Raw genomic sequence first — 16,704 nt, forward strand, 5'->3', positions numbered from 1 at the left:
GTTAAATGATGAAGAAACTTTTTTGCCATTTCTCAAAAAGACTATTGCGACTCATGGTATCTTGGAAAAGTTTTCGTGAAAAGTAGAATACAATGCAAAAAAGAAAAGAAGAAAATTTTGACCTTGAAATTTAAGTGAATATTTATATTAAACATAAACAATTTAATGTATTAATAGTAATTGTACGATAGGCTCCGATTTAATTTGCACTTCTCAGCAAACAAAACGTAAGAAATATCGTCAATTTTTCAGATTACTATTTACAAAATATCTTTTACAAAATACTTTTGTTCCTTTTTAAAAATTTGAAATTTTACGTATGACTGTCTCTGAATTTTAAATAATTATTGCAACTAGACTGCCGACTTCTATACATTTGTAAAACATTCGGCAATGCATGCAGAAATATAAATCATGCAGCTGATTTGCAAAAATATAGAAAAAAATATTCAAAAGAAAATTCTTGTTGGAACGAGCAAAATAAATCTTTATTTACAAATCCCAGTTCATTAATTTCATTAATTATATTAATAAAAAACTCGTCATAAGCGATTGAAATAATTCTCTTGAACTGAAATTTGTATTAAAGACGGATGAACAAGTTTTTTTCAAGATCAGATGTATCAAATGCAAATAATTAACCTAAGTTTTATTACGTTAGAATTATCTACGTATTAATAAAATTATTTTATATTTATAATATCACACACACATATATATATATATGCACATTACATATTATAATATTACATGTAATATGTTTAAATAATATATAGAATAATATGTTTAATAATAAATAGAATATATATAATATTAATATGTTTAATAATATATAGAATATATAAAAATAATATATAGAATAATATGTTTAATAATATATAGAATATATATAATTATAGAATAATATATAATATATAATATATAATATATAATATATAATATATAATATAATATATTATATTACATTATTCTATATGAATATATATATTAATATGTTTAATAATAAATAGAATATATATAATATTAATATGTTTAGTAATATATGGAATATATATAATATTAATATATTTAACAATATATAGAATATATATAATATTAAAAATAATATATAGAATAATTGATATCAATAGGTAACAATATATTACAAATAATATTAATATAGACTTTTCTAATATTAATTCATTTTATCAATTATCAATTAGTTACGTATTTTATCAATACAGTTATTAATAACTACGTATTAAATGCGTCAGAAGCAACTTCTTCTTATAAATCATTGCAGGCAACAGACTGGAGAGCACTTCACGGCTACTTTTGTCGAGAGAAAATTTCAGCACGTTCGCTCGGATCCGAGCTCCGTGTTTTCATCCCCCTTTCAACGACGCTCACAGAAGATCCATTAAGTTAACTGAAATTTGGAAATTCTAGCTCGCGTGGAAAATGGCGCGTTTAAAGACCCATCGCTTTGGCCGACGTACGTCAAACACTCTCTCAGATCTTCTCTTCGGCGTTACGCGTTCCATCAACGTCCTGTTTAAATGCCTCTGCCAACGCGGATCGAACGCAATGTTCGCGGGAATGCGGAGAATCTTCTCGAGGTAAGATTTCCTATGAGCGTCAGTCGCGTTGGTCAGGCTGCATTTAGTGACTGTTTCGTTAAATATCGAATGGCCGAAGGAAAGTGGACGACGAGCTCCTCTCACTATGTGATCAAAATATTCATCCAGAAATACCACAATCGTCTCTTTCCTACTGTTTCTTTTTGTTTCTCTTTTTCGAAATTGAACATCAGAAATGTTATCAAATAATTTTTATTTAATCATATGATACACACAGTTGCTCATATTTCGTATCACAATGAATAATTGTTCGAGTTAGTTTCAAACCTTCAAAATGGATATTCTGAATTATGCACAATTCACTTTGTTTCAAGATGTTCTACATCATGGTGTAGGAGAAAGCAGCAGGACGCTTTTTCTTCTCAAAAATGCTATAAATAGTGTAGTATTCAAAAACAGTGAAAAAACATTTTCTGCAAATGGATTTGAAGAATGAACTTTCTCTTTGACCCTTCAGAACGATTTATTGAATTTTAAATATCGCGTGAAAATATGAATTTTTATCTAATATTCAAAGATCAATAAAATGGTGAGAGGAAAAAGAATTGCGAATCAAGCCAAAGGTACCAGATCATCGAACATCCTTTTTTGTTTGAGAAATGAATTGAAAACGTGTGAAAAGATTATATAAATATCATTTGATTTTGAATCAATTTTATCCTATACTTAATCCAATTCTAATAACTGTTTTATTTTAATTTAATATTTTAATTTTATTTTATTTTAATTTATTTATTTAATTTAATTTAATTTTAATTAATTAATTTAATTTAATTTAATTTTAATTAATTAATTAAATTTAATTTAATTTTAATTTATTTATTTAATTTTATTTAATTTTAATTTATTTATTTATTTTATTTAATTTTAATTTATTTATTTATTTTATTTAATTTTAATTAATTAATTTAATTTTTTTAAATTTAATAATTATTTTACTTTAATCCAATTCTAATATATTGTTTTATTTTAATTTAATATTTCAATTTAATTTAATTTAAATTTAATAATTATTTCATTTTAATCCAATTCTAATACATTGTTTTATTTTAATTTAATTTTATTTTAAATTAATAATTATTTTATTTTAATCAAATTCTGACATACTGTTTTATTTTAATTTAATATTTTAATTTCATTTTATTTTAATTTAATAATTATTTTATTTTAATCCAATTCTAATATACTGTTTTATTTTAATTTAATATTTTAATTTCATTTTATTTTAATTTAATAATTATTTTATTTTAATCCAATTCTAATATACTGTTTTATTTTAATTTAATATTTTAATTTCATTTTATTTTAATTTAATAATTATTTTATTTTAATCCAATTCTAATATACTGTTTTATTTTAATTTAATATTTTAATTTCATTTTATTTTAATTTAATAATTATTTTATTTTAATCCAATTCTAATATACTGTTTTATTTTAATTTAATTTTATTTTAATTTAGTAATTATTTTATTTTAATCCAATTCTAACATATTGTCTTATTTTAATTTAATAATTATTTTATTTTAATCCAATTCTAATATACTGTTTTATTTTAATTTAATCTAATTAAATTTTAATTTAACTTTGTACATTTAATTTAAATATTTAATATTGTACATTCTTTTATGTTGTATAATTGAAAATGCTGTGTAAATGTAATTCTATCAAACAAATTACGATAGTAATTTATTATTCTATTGTAATTACAAGAAAAAATCTGGTCTTTTTTTCAGAAAATTATCCATAACCCGTAATGAACTTCTCCGAGGTAACTTTGCGACCTAAGATGTCTTATGTAGATCATTCTTACAGACGGAAGACAGAAACTTCAATTTTGAAGCGAAAGAGCGTATATCGATTAAACGATCCTCCTTCAGAATGACGAAAGTTACGGTTTAAACGAGAAAAAAAAGTTTCTTACTTTCGCGAATGGATTTAATTACACAGTAATTATGGTTACGTCGTGTCTTAGAAAGTTGTCACCGGCAGAGGGAAAAGAGAAAATTCTCGAAAGGAACAATGAAAACCAATTCTCCCCGGGTCTCGTGCAACAAGACAAAATACTTCTATCTAATGACTTTTATTAATATTCGGACGCTGCACATTGAAACTGTCATAATTTTATAAAAAGCAATTACACAACAATGAACTTGAGCCCGTTCTAAAGCTTGTAGCCACTACTTTCAAAAATGTATCGCTCACTTTGTTCCAAGATATTCTTACATCACGCAGCGGTGTAAAAAAGCGAGGGCACTTTTCTTCTCAAATATGCTATAAATAGTATAGTAGATGAAAACGTTGAAAAAATTCTTTTGGCGAGTGAATTTACAATGGATGTGGAAGACTAAAGCCTGCCCTCTACAACGAAGCCCTGAAAGTTTCATGTGCTTTCGATTTCCTTTCGCTATTTTATTAAATATTATTTGAATATTAGGCTTAGATTTAGACGAAAATGCAAAAATATTCTTGTTCAAGATATTCCATAGTTCAATAAATAAAATCAGCCCAGATTTATTGTATAGTTATTCCAACAGTGTTCAAACTATTAACCTGCGTATACACGTCAATCCGAAACTTTATTTCGAAGCGGTTTCGACGTACACATTCGTCGTGTAAAATAAAAAAAACTGTCATTTACTTTAAAAACTCGAAATTTCAATAAGGGGTAATAAAAATGTCACTTGATGGCATGGTGTCCTTTATATTATCAATAAAACTGCTGTGTATTTTTAAAAAAAAATAGTTTGAACTCACAAAAAGTGCCACTTGGTATAGTACCATGCTTTGAAAAATAACTTACTTTACTTTTTTGACAATTTTTAAGTTTTTTTAAGTTTTAGCAATAATTTAATTTCTCTACAAATATTATTATTTTTGACAAGTCTAGGAATTTTATTATTTTTTTTGACAATTTTTAAATTTTCAATAGCAATAATTTAATTTCTTTATGAATATTATTATTTTTGACAAGTCTAGGAATTTTATTATTTTTTTGACAATTTTTAAGTTTTCAATAGCAATAATTTAATTTCTCTATGAATATTATTATTTTTGACAAGTCTATGAATTTTATTATTTTTTTGACAATTTTTAAGTTTTCAATAGCAATAATTTAATTTCTCTATGAATATTATTAGTTTTGACAAGTCTATGAATTTTATTATTTCTTGACAATTTTTAAATTTTCAATAGCAATAATTTAATTTCTCTATGAATATTATTAGTTTTGACAAGTCTATGAATTTTATTATTTTTCTGACAATTTTTAAGTTTTCAGTAGCAATAATTTAATTTCTCTATGAATATTATTATTTCTGACAAGTCTATGAATTTTATTATTTTTGATAAGTCTATGAATTTTACTATTTCTTTAAATTTTTAATAGCAATAATTTAATTTCTCTATGAATTTTATTTTTATTTTTTGACAAAACTATGAATTTAATTATTTCTTGACAATTTTCAAGTTTTTCAACAGCAACAATCTTCTCAACAATGAATTATTAACTTATCGAGTAAAACATATAATCCTTCCTCGTTTTGCTTTACCTTTTTCGTAAAATTTATCATAGCAACTACACTCGTCATTACTCGTTTTTTTAATTACATACCACCGTGACGGATTTTCAATATTAAATTCTACAGTTGACTGTAGACAAGTCACCTTATAGTATCTCGATCTTCAAGAATTGTCCAAGCAGTCTGGAAAAAAATTCTCGTCGCCAAAAACAAAAAAAAAAAAAAAAAGAAAAAGAAAAACATCGAACAATGGTTCGTTCTTCTCAATGATTGCAACCGGTTCGGTATTATCACTGGATCGTATAAATGACCAGCCCTCGGAGTGGCCACTGGTGAACGAGGCAGAAGCTGCAATTACGACAAATGTTGTTTTTCGTGCTCCCTACGCCTGCTTAATGCGTTTTTACACCGATGGGGGGAAAGGGGGGAAACAAAGATTGGGCAATCTGTATTTCGTAATGATCGTGGCCAGCGAATCTCACGGCGACTGTGTCCATTTTTGTCTCTCTGTTGACGTTTCATCGGGGCTGCATCAAGGGGGCGCGCGTCTGTTCTTGCGCCCCTCCTCGTTCCATGTCGCGAGTATAGTTAATGCTGGCGATTCATCAACGACCGTCTCGGCGTAAAAAGCGGACAATCTATTACCACGTGTCAGTCGGCCATTTTCGTCGTTTATCCATACCGTTTGCATCCTGATAAGAGTGGATTTCTCTCTCTCTCTTTTCTTCTTTTAATACGTCGGAAATTACTTCCAGAGGATTTAATCTGCCCGGGGAAATTACACCTACGACCATTCTCCGTGAAAACGGGAAGTTTCCTCAAGATGGATGTTCGCGGGTTCGATTGAAATTGTGGTGGAGAGTAAAAGTGGCGAGGAAGGTGCAGGTCTGATTGTTTTCGGTGAAAATACGAAGTTTTTTTTTTTTTTTATTAATATTGACTGAAGTGATTATGATTTATTGTTTGAAGGTGAATTTCGAAAAAATAATTATGCACACGTGAGACGGGATGTGTTAAAACAATGTAACAAGTAGCTACACGTGAAAAGACGAGTCGAGAAAACAAAGAAGGAAATTTCCTTTCGAGAAAATTGCGTTTGAAAATTTATCAAGCATTCTCGAGCTAATTTCAGACAAGAAAGAAAAGAGCAATTAAGCAGGAGATTACTCGAAGCAAAGAACGCAGATTGAAATTTTTTTTTTTTTGTAGAACGCTTTCGAGAGAATGGAGTTTGAAAATTTATCAACCTGCGTCGAGGCAATTTCCAACGAAACATATTCAAAGTTCCAATTTCTCGAAAATGAAAAAATCGTTTCTCACTTATTTCTCGCTTATTTTTGCACGTGACTATTCAAGCGTACCTAATCGAAAATAAAGTTTCTGTCGAGTGAAAACCATTTTGTTCCTTCGACTCGTATGCTCTAGGTTCCAAGTACTATCAGTTTCTATTCATAGTTTCCTGAATCTCCAATGCGGTGGATGTATTTAACCAAGTGGAACAAATGAAACAGCCGAGAGATACAGAGTGTCCATAAGGTCTCTTTACAACTTCAAAGATTTGTTACAAAGGCAAATGAAACGGCAGATGAGTGAAAATTATTACAGGAAAAAGACTTGTATGTTTAAGTTTTCTCTCTTACCTCATTTAATGCAACTAACGGTGTATTAAATGAGACAAAAAAAAAAAAAAAAACAGAACTCTCATTTTGTAATAATTTCCACTCGTCTGTCTTTTCATTTGCCTTCGTAACAAATTTCTGAAATTGCAAAAAAGGACTATAAATACACGAAAATTTGGTTGGCAACACAGGAACGATATTAACCGCGATATTGGTCGCTGGGAATGACAACGTGCGGCGGCATTAGAGCTCTCTAGCGGGCAGGAATGCTCGCGAAACTGCTATTCCGCGTTGTCAGGCTGCACCGTTTACTTCGATTTAACCGAGGCATCCTCCCTTGTAGAACGTAACACGAGGCAACACGCTCCCCTATCCGAACGAAAGTGTAGTTTGCAAATTTCATCGTGTCTCTGTTAACCATTCAGCGCAATCAGGCTCGTGAAAGCCCGGGCGTAATCTCTCGAGGGTAAGCGCGCCAGGAACAGCAGTCGAGTTTTATAATTAAGAACGCGCTGTCGCGTTCGCAGACCTCACTGGCTATCTCGCCAGGTGGATGGAAAATGAAGAGCCTAACTGGCCCAGTGACAGTGAAAAATTCGTCAACAATTCAAACTGATGATAATAGGTTTCCAAGGAGAGGGTCGTTCGACGACACTTCCGATCGTGAATTTGTCTTTTTTCTAGAAATGATTTTTTTGCAACGTATACAAGGTGGAAACAGCGAGGACAGTCTTTCGGTAGAAATTTATCAAAATTGAAACACATCGAAGAAATCCTTCTCGCGACTATATTGCTGTGATCTTGAGGAAATTGAAATTTTTTTCTTTACAACGAGCCCTTTAAAACTTTTTTCTTTCTTTTTTTTTTTTTTGATTATTGAAGTTGGAACAAAATGGATTAGGATTTCTTGAATTTTTCTTATTTAGTAATATTCGATAGTTAACGTTAAATAAAATGGTACGAGAGAAACACGATTTCTGATAATTTCAGTCTTTAAAATGGTGGTAGATCTAGTTACGAAGAGTTCTCTAACATTTTCACGTGTGTTTAATTTGTATAATTTTCGAGGAAAAAAGACTATCGTTATCTTCCCACTTGTTGGACGATGTAAAAGGAATAAACTCACGACTGTCAAATTTAAAGCTGCAAAATGTAACCAGTAAATGAGATTCTGGCTATAGAGAGTCAAAAAATCATGGAATAAAATGACCGATTCGAAAATAGCGGCTTCGCGCTTCGAAACAAGTTCGATCTCATTACTCATACTAATTGCAACAGTTTAAATAAAATCAATTAAATAACAATCTTTCGTCGTTCATGCGAAATATCTTGTAACTTATATGCACATTTTTAAACATATATATACATTTCAAAACTCGCTCAATAGAGTCGTCTCTCGTTATGACGTTCGTGAAACGTGATGTATATTCACGAAACAAATCTCACAAAGTATTCAAACACATTCACACGTGTCGCTTGTAATTATCGCCCAGTCACTTTCGATAATGAAAAAGAAAAAAAAAAATTCTAACAACCCACTTGCGCTGATAACTGATTGCGGACCATAACGAGTGACAAGTCAATCAACAAAGAATACAAAGGATAATTTATAAATTATAATCGACAAATGGGAAGTTATTGGTAAGTTACCGTAATATAAAAAAATAATTCAGACAAAGAGTGATCTACTCATAATCTGGTGTAATGTTCAGATTTATATCACAAAACAATAAATTAGATATATGACAAGTGACAATTTCTTATAAAAAATTATAAATTAATCATTATAAATTTAATCATTCTGGTAGGTTCAGAATTTTCTTTACTCAGGATAATATAGTAATTGCAAGAAGTATTTGTACCTGCTCTTCTTTCTTAATGAACACTTTTTCATCAGATTCTACTTTTCATTATCGTAACATCAAGATTTTGTAAACGTGTCAAAGTATTACTAAATTTAGTACAGTTGAACCTAATCGATCGGTGTATGAGTTTTATGATAAATTCTGTGAAACACTATGTATATAAGATTCATGAATTTTGAATCTTGAAAAATCGGTGAAATTTAAATTGAACTAATTGTTGTACTACCTGATAATACTGTGCATCGTCTTTATAAATTGTAATTTCATTACAATTACAAATTTTAATTGTAAATTTGTAAATGAACAAGGAATACAAAGGATAATCTATAAATTATAATCAACAAATGGAAAGTTATTGGTAAGTTACCGTAATATAAAAAAATAATTGAGACAAAGGGTGATCAACTCATAATCTGGTGTAATGTAAATAATTTTCCTACATTAGATGAACACGTAGAGATCCTCCAGTGGATCGAAAAAGTATTGCCACATCTAGTTCTCTCGCAATATTTTTGTGAAACCGAATAATGCATTAATAAAATCTGCTTCCATAGATTGCTTACCACATGTAAAAGTAACATGCACACTAGCAACTTTCAATAAATTATACAATAACGATACAAGTAATATAAACACTCGAGAGAATCAAATGTAAGACATTTTTAATAGTACTGATTTTAATATTAACAATAATAATAATAATTTTCCGAATGTTAACGCGATATCATTATCTAACGTTCCAGTACTTTGTCATTTTTCTAATAATCTCGTCATTAACCACTTGCGCTGGCAACTGATTGCGGACCGTAACGAGCGACCGAACCGTACACGATAATTCGTCGCTTTCTCTTTGAACTCGTCGGTATAATAATATCACTGGACAGAAATTATCGCGAGGTAACAAACTTATCATTTGTTTCGTTATACTGAAATATACTTAAAACTGCGAAAATATTGCAATTTTGGGACAAAAAAAGGAAAGTCGCACGTGGCACGTCGTTTCCAGCGCAAGAGGAAAACACGTTTCCCATTTGAAACTGTTTGAACTATTTCAAAGCCTGTTTTTCTTTTTCTTTTTTTTCCCCCCGCCCCCATTAGTTTTCATTTGAAACGAAAGCAGCGAGCTATGCGAACGAAGCGGGGTGGGGGAAAACGAACAGAGTGGTTAACTCGGGAGGAGTACAGCGAATGCGGCAAAACTGCGGCGGCTGGATTAAAACGAACCGCAGGTGAGCGCCGCGAAATGACGTGCACCCCTCGCCGGCCGTTTTAATTGAATATAAAATTATTTATGGCCCGGTGGACGTATCAGTTCGGTCGTGGCTATTCGGAGAGTTTCTGCCAAGTTCGTTATCGCCGGCCACTCTGCATTCTAATCTGCGTTCGCGCGAAATGTTCGGGATTATCGGATTTTCGCCGGGCAAACGTCATTAGGCTCGTTCCTGGAAAATTTGAAACGCGAATGTTCGACGGGCGTTTGACGAGCTTCTCCTTTTTCCCTTTTTAGAAACTGCGTGCGAATTTATTTGCACGAGTATGAAGATCTGCAGGTAAGATTGCCGTCACCAGTGTGTTTGAAAGTGTTTGAACACTCGCGGAAGCTTTTCATCAACGCGTCGTGTGAGACACTTTTACGCTATATTGATTTTTTAAGTGACCTTGGGCATGTGCGTGGAAATACATAAATATATATAGAGAATATTTTATTATAGAATGCAGAGATATATGTGCATGGAAGTATGTTATATACAAGAAGATATCTGTTACATATATTTAATAAAAAATTAGTAACCAACGTAATAGGATATTACCATTGTATATTTTGTAATTTTTATAGATCTGTAGATCTGTTTCATATTTGGCTAACATAGTCATAATTAATCTGCAATATTCTTCAAAACGTTTTATGTAACATTTGCGTAATATATTAGCGAGAATTTCAGTAAAGTAGTGCGTAAATCACACTACACTCGGGTTGACTAATGTTTCACTTGAAAGTATGAAACGCTAATTTTTTCACAAATTTCCGCGGAACACCATCAGTTTTAAAGATAATAAATTTCAGGGGAAAAATAGAATCTAATTAAGCATTCTGAGGCTGTTCTTGCATTCAAAAGTACAATTGCAAATTTAAAATTAATTTTCTAGTCATTATAATAAAATTAATTTCCTAGTCGTATACATGATGCCCCGTTTTAATTTATAAATTGGCTTCTAAATTATTTCTTGTTCGAAAAACTATTTTAAAAAATCTTTTTATATTTCGAGAGGGGAGTAATTCGTTTGCAGTTGGAGAAATTTTTGAGATTTAAAAATCAGTCTAACTTTTCTCAAATAGAATCCTATATATTTTTATACGTCAATCGATACATTTGTCAAAAATGACATTAGCCTACTTATGCCGAGAAAGTATTGCAACTTTAATTTTGTAAAATTTATGCATGAAAGATGAGGAAACGCAGGGATAGTATTTTTCTGTCCATACTGCGCAGATTTTATGAAACTAAAGTTAAAATAAACTTTTTTTTATAAAAAATAAAATCGATTGGCGTATAAAAAAACCATAAATACAAGATTCCATTTAAAAAAGAAAACCTTGAATGTCTCCGGAATGTCTTCATCTACAAGCAAACCTTCAAACTTCGCCTCCGAAACGATTTTTCTCGAACGATTGAAAAAGAAATATCATATTTATGAAGTATGTCTTGATTTTTATTTCTCAAAAAATAGTTTGTCATTACACGAAGCGGAAGTGAAACGAATTTTCACCGAAGTTTGCCTGACAGCTGACGTCTGGACGCTGTTTACGAACGTTTGCGCAGAACGAAATAATAGAATCGCGACCGACACCGTTAAAAAATCGTAGATGCGCGATATTTTTGACAGTCGAAAAATACGAAAATAAGAGGAATAATTGCGTCTGCTTTTCACTCACCCTGGAATTCCTTCCTGGCCGCGCTGACGGATGTTACGATGTTGGCCACGTGTCCGAGCACCGTGGCGAACAGCAGCAGACCAAACAGCAGCTGAGCTATCACAAACAAATACTCGCCCTTGCTTCTCGGTCTGCAAATGAAATGGCAAATGGAAAATTGTTGATTTGTTGAACACGTGATGAACGTTTCGTACGAGTATTACGAAGGAAATGGTTAATTTTCGTTAGAAATGAAGTTGTACACATTCTCAGCCTGCCAATATGGATTTGTTCACGATGATTAAGTTCCAAGATAAAATTCATAATGAGAAGTATTTAGTGTCGCACAAATTAAGAATATTTATATGTTATATTTTATATATATATATATATATGTATAATTTTTATATATTTTATATATAGTGATGATTTTTCTAATTGTGTTACGCTTCCTTCGTAAGAGTACAATTTCGGAGTTTTCAGTACTTATTAACCATTTACTTTAATTTTCGTAACTGATTTTACGAATCTACACACGTAAAAAAAATAAAAGTAATAAAAATATTGAAAATATTCCAACAATTTCTATTTTTTTAAAACTTCTTAGAGTACGTATTTAAATAAATGAGTTCTTATGATTTCTTACACTATATTTTAAACTTTTAAAATTTAAAATTCTTATTCTATATTTTATAATAAAATACATATTTTAAAATTTTATCTAATTGTATCAGTGAGTGACTAGCTTTGAAGTTACTTAATTTTATTACAATTATTTTCTCATTTATATTGTTAATATAATTCTATTAATTTTACATATTATATATTACATCATTTTTAGTTGATATAATTCTAGTAATTTTATATATTATATATTATATTATTTTTAGTTAATATAATTCTATTAATTTTACATATTATATATTATGAATTATATATGAATTATATTCTGTACAATAATAATTACTATTATTAATAACTCTATTGTATTCAGCAGCATTAGGCTACTCAAGGAATTCTTTTATCTAAACTACAATTTCATTAACGAGACATACACAAAATATCAATGTCATTGATATAATATACTCTAAAGTATAACATATGAAACGCTCTTCGCCAAAAAGAAAAAAATATATATTAGCAAAATTCAAGAAATTAAACAAATAAAAATAAATCAAGTGAAGAAGAAGAAGAAGAAACAGACGAATGAAGTCAAAAAGAAACAAAGAAATAAAATTAAGAAGAAGAAAGCGTGCACGCGCTTCGACAATTTCACTTTCAATTTCGTGGAGAAACGAATGAAATTACTCTGCAAGCCACTATGCAAGGAATCAAAGCGTCGGCAACTGAATGAAATTATCATGTCTCTCGTAGCAATTTTAATTGCACGACAAACTTGTTATTCACCCGTTATTACGTTCGAGATTCTATCAAAACTTCTTCTGATTATCCCGCGGAACGAAGAGCGAACGGAAACAATGCAACGAATTACGGAAGACGGGAAATGAAATTACCTGGGGAGATCGCCGATGGTGGTGAGGGCCAGCGTGCACCAGTAGTAGCTCTGCAAATATTGTTTCACAACGTCCGCGGTCTCCGAGTCGCTGAATACCCAGTTCTTACTGCCGAAGCCGTTGTTCTTATAAATAATGTGATAGAGGCACCCGTTCCAGTGAAAGATCACCAGTAAATAATGTATCAAGGATGTGGAGCGGAATAAATTCGGATAGTTGGTATGTCGCTCGGTTCTGTCCATGAACGCCCAGAACCTGTTTGAAATATAAATTTTATATTATGTACGATATATATATATACCATATTAATACTATATATATATATATATATATATATATATATATATATATATATATATACACACAATAATAATAATGAGATACAATATGTTATACTATTGTTATGGTCAAGCTATCAAACTTTGTTGCTTTCCTTGCAGAACACCCAATTTATATTCATATGTATATTAGTATCACAGTATGATTAAAGTATTATAATATAACATGATTATTATTAATAATTCATATGATATTATATATTAATATTATATTAGTGGAATTGACACTAAAGAATATATATATATATAGTATTAATATGGTCTATCATTGAATACTTAATATTGTGTAGAATATTATACATTAATACAGTTGTAATGTATTATAATATTATATAAGTTGATAATTGGGCCAAGTTTTGCAGAAAGTACGAACCCTTAAAATAAAAAAAAATTAATTGAACACAATAAAGACGTCACAAATTGGTGATTTTTATTTTGCAAAGATTTACCAATTTATAAAGCAAGTTTGTAACTCTTAACACTAGTTAGCTAAGTTATAGTTCCATTCTAAACTTGTCTATTCATTGTACTATTATAGCGTATATTAGAATTCTATCGTCTGTATCAGTCATTATAAATTAAAAAAACTTTATAAAATAAAATAAAATTAGAAATACAATACAATAGAATTCAATTAGAATTCAAATACAATACAATACAATTCAATTAGAAATACAATAGAACTCCACTTGTATATATGAATTTTACGTTTTATTTTCAATCAAACTTTGGATAACGTCCAATTGAACGAATTCTCGCTGGTTGAGTTCATTTACTTGAATCTAAACTTCTGTTACATAAACGAAAAATCGCCAGATAGAATAGAGAAGAAAATTAGCTATTTGTTGATTACAATTCTTTTTTTAAATTCAAAATCTTCAAAGTAGATTTACTCAATTAATTGGTCTAATATATGTAGTTCGTATTCTGCATAACTTGGCTCAATTCAGTGAGAGATTCAAGTCACACTCACCGATATATTTTTACGAGCCTAAAACTTCGAAGTATACTGTTGAATCCTATAGATAAGTATAAAAAGTCGAGAGGCAGCAGGCACAGGATGTCCATGTAAAACGTAGTACTGTTTGTGTAGTGATTTCGCAGCTTCGTCGCGTCTGTTTGTAAGACACCGTCCTCTAAGTATCCCGTTCGAATGTGAAATACTATGTCCAGTACGTATAAAAAATCGGAGAAGTAATCCAAGCAGAACCACACCCAACGCGTTTCCCCTAGATAACAAAAAATTTCTCTTATAGATATAACATGCACTTTCGAACGATCAAATTTTAAAATTCTAATACTAGTTTCTTCTTTTTGTTTTTTTTTTTTTTTTTTTTTTTGATCAATCAAACGTGGTATTTAAATTTTGGAGTGATTAAAGACACAGTTGGATTGTAAAGGAGACAAGTGAGTAAACGCAAATTATGACTACGATTATTTATACTAAATGCATAACATTTTATTGTCTTTCTTTTTATTGTAGCAAATGTAGCAAATATTTCTTCATTAAAATATTATCTCTTCTATTCAAAATAGTATATTACTATTGATTTTTTAAAGTGTTTAACCTATCTGACAGAAGTGTACAAATTAATAAATTTACTAATATACAAGGTTCAAATTGTATTGTTGAATGCAAGAATAAAACCCATTCTATGCTAATGTATAATTCAAATTAATGACACTGCTAAGAAGAAATATTGCATTTTTTAATATTACAAACAATGACTTCGAATTACACGTAAAAAATATTACCTCCATATTTGAAAACCTACACTAAAGGAACTACGGACAATTGAACTATTCAGAAGCGTTTTGCTCAACTTCATAAGTTGAAAAGCAAAATTTTAAAAATCTTAAAAGTGAAGCTAAATTTAGCACTACTTGTGTCGTCTTCCTGGACACAAACAAAACATTTGTTTCCTGGCAATGAAATAAAGAGGCTGAATTGAACTACCAGCAGGCTGGGTCAATCTCTTCATTAACAAGGGAGATTCGCCTTGACAAAGTACATCTCTTTCCACCCCCTTTTTTGTAAAATAAAAGGTTCACATTCAATTCAGACAATGTGACTGACTCGCAAGAGGAAAAAGGACTAACCGTTTATCTCTTGGAAGGCGAACCTGTAGATGATGACCCAGAAGTTGTAGAGAAAGGCAAGGGAGACCACCATCGACCAGTAATAACAGAGACGTCCCGCGGGATCGAAGATGAAGGACCAATTAGGAGCACCCGTACGAAAACCCTTTGTTCCCGCTTGTCCAGGATAGCCTCTGCTACCGCGTTGTTGCTGTTGCTGCTGGACCGTATATCTCCTGCAAAGAAGCAACGACACAACGACTTATGAAAGGCTACAGAAACGTCGTACAGGTAACAAATACGTTCGCCATTTATTGTCAATACTTCTTTATTGCTTTGTTCCTCCTTAGCCACTGATCTTTTTACGTATGCATTACACGTGATACATTTTGATGTCAGATACATGAAACATAATGGACACCAGCTAATATGTATGTTAATTAATTTAGTCCAAGTATATTCTGTTATATAACTGTTCTGTTATTTTCTATTGTACATTTATTACATCATTAATTAATTTAGTCTCTTCATGTGTATGAAATTTTCTATTACTTGATAGTGTATAATTGTAATAATTTGAGATTGTGCTTTGTTAGGAAACTCTTTAAATATTTATAACTATTGTAGATATAAATGTGTATTAATATTGATTGTGGAGTTTCATACATTTGTGCAAGATTAAGAATTAATATGTAAAGTATCTGAAGTATATGTTATTGGTGTGATCCAATATATCATCATCAAATCTAATTACAACCTGAGTATAGTTGTATGTAGCTATAGTATATATAATTAATATGGTATATAGTATGTATTAATATAGTATGTATTAATATAGTATATATAATTAAAAGCACTAGAATTTTTAAGATTTAAATTCAAGTATTTTTCCTTTTCATTGATTATTTGTAATTAATAATTTGTATATTAGTAATTTGTATATTTTTGTGATTATATTTTTAATTCATTTATGTATTATTATTTCACATCAACGACAAATTCAGTCATTGCAACATAATACAAAATCCTCAGTAGTTTTATTTAAAAAGATTTAATAAACTGATTTAATAATGAAACAGATTTATTAAATTTGATTTAATAAATTGATTATTTAATAATCAATTATTCTGCAATCACAGAAAATATTACTTTTTGAGGCAAATAATATTTGCCTTTCTCATCTTTTCCATCATCGAAAATAAATGTATTTTATAGTCAGATTATAGAGACATACAT

The 16,704-nt window shown here is 29.9% G+C and overlaps 1 protein-coding gene across 1 annotated transcript in view; it reads right to left on the minus strand.

Annotated features, from left to right (window-relative positions):
• LOC122535577 (cyclic nucleotide-gated cation channel alpha-3-like) overlaps positions 1-16,704 on the minus strand; it is a gene marked incomplete at its 5' end in the record, with an annotated part of 194,577 nt that overhangs the window by 166,744 nt on the left and 11,129 nt on the right. Inside the window, 4 exons of the mRNA XM_043667241.1 lie at positions 11,559-11,689; positions 13,052-13,306; positions 14,363-14,618; positions 15,490-15,704. Of these exons, the coding sequence (XP_043523176.1) occupies positions 11,559-11,689; positions 13,052-13,306; positions 14,363-14,618; positions 15,490-15,704 (857 nt within the window). The remainder of the gene's footprint in view (positions 1-11,558; positions 11,690-13,051; positions 13,307-14,362; positions 14,619-15,489; positions 15,705-16,704) is intronic.

The sequence above is a fragment of the Frieseomelitta varia genome, unplaced genomic scaffold (assembly GCF_011392965.1).
Source record: "Frieseomelitta varia isolate USP_RPSP 00005682 unplaced genomic scaffold, Fvar_1.2 scaffold_739, whole genome shotgun sequence".
Classification (NCBI taxonomy): domain Eukaryota; kingdom Metazoa; phylum Arthropoda; class Insecta; order Hymenoptera; family Apidae; genus Frieseomelitta; species Frieseomelitta varia.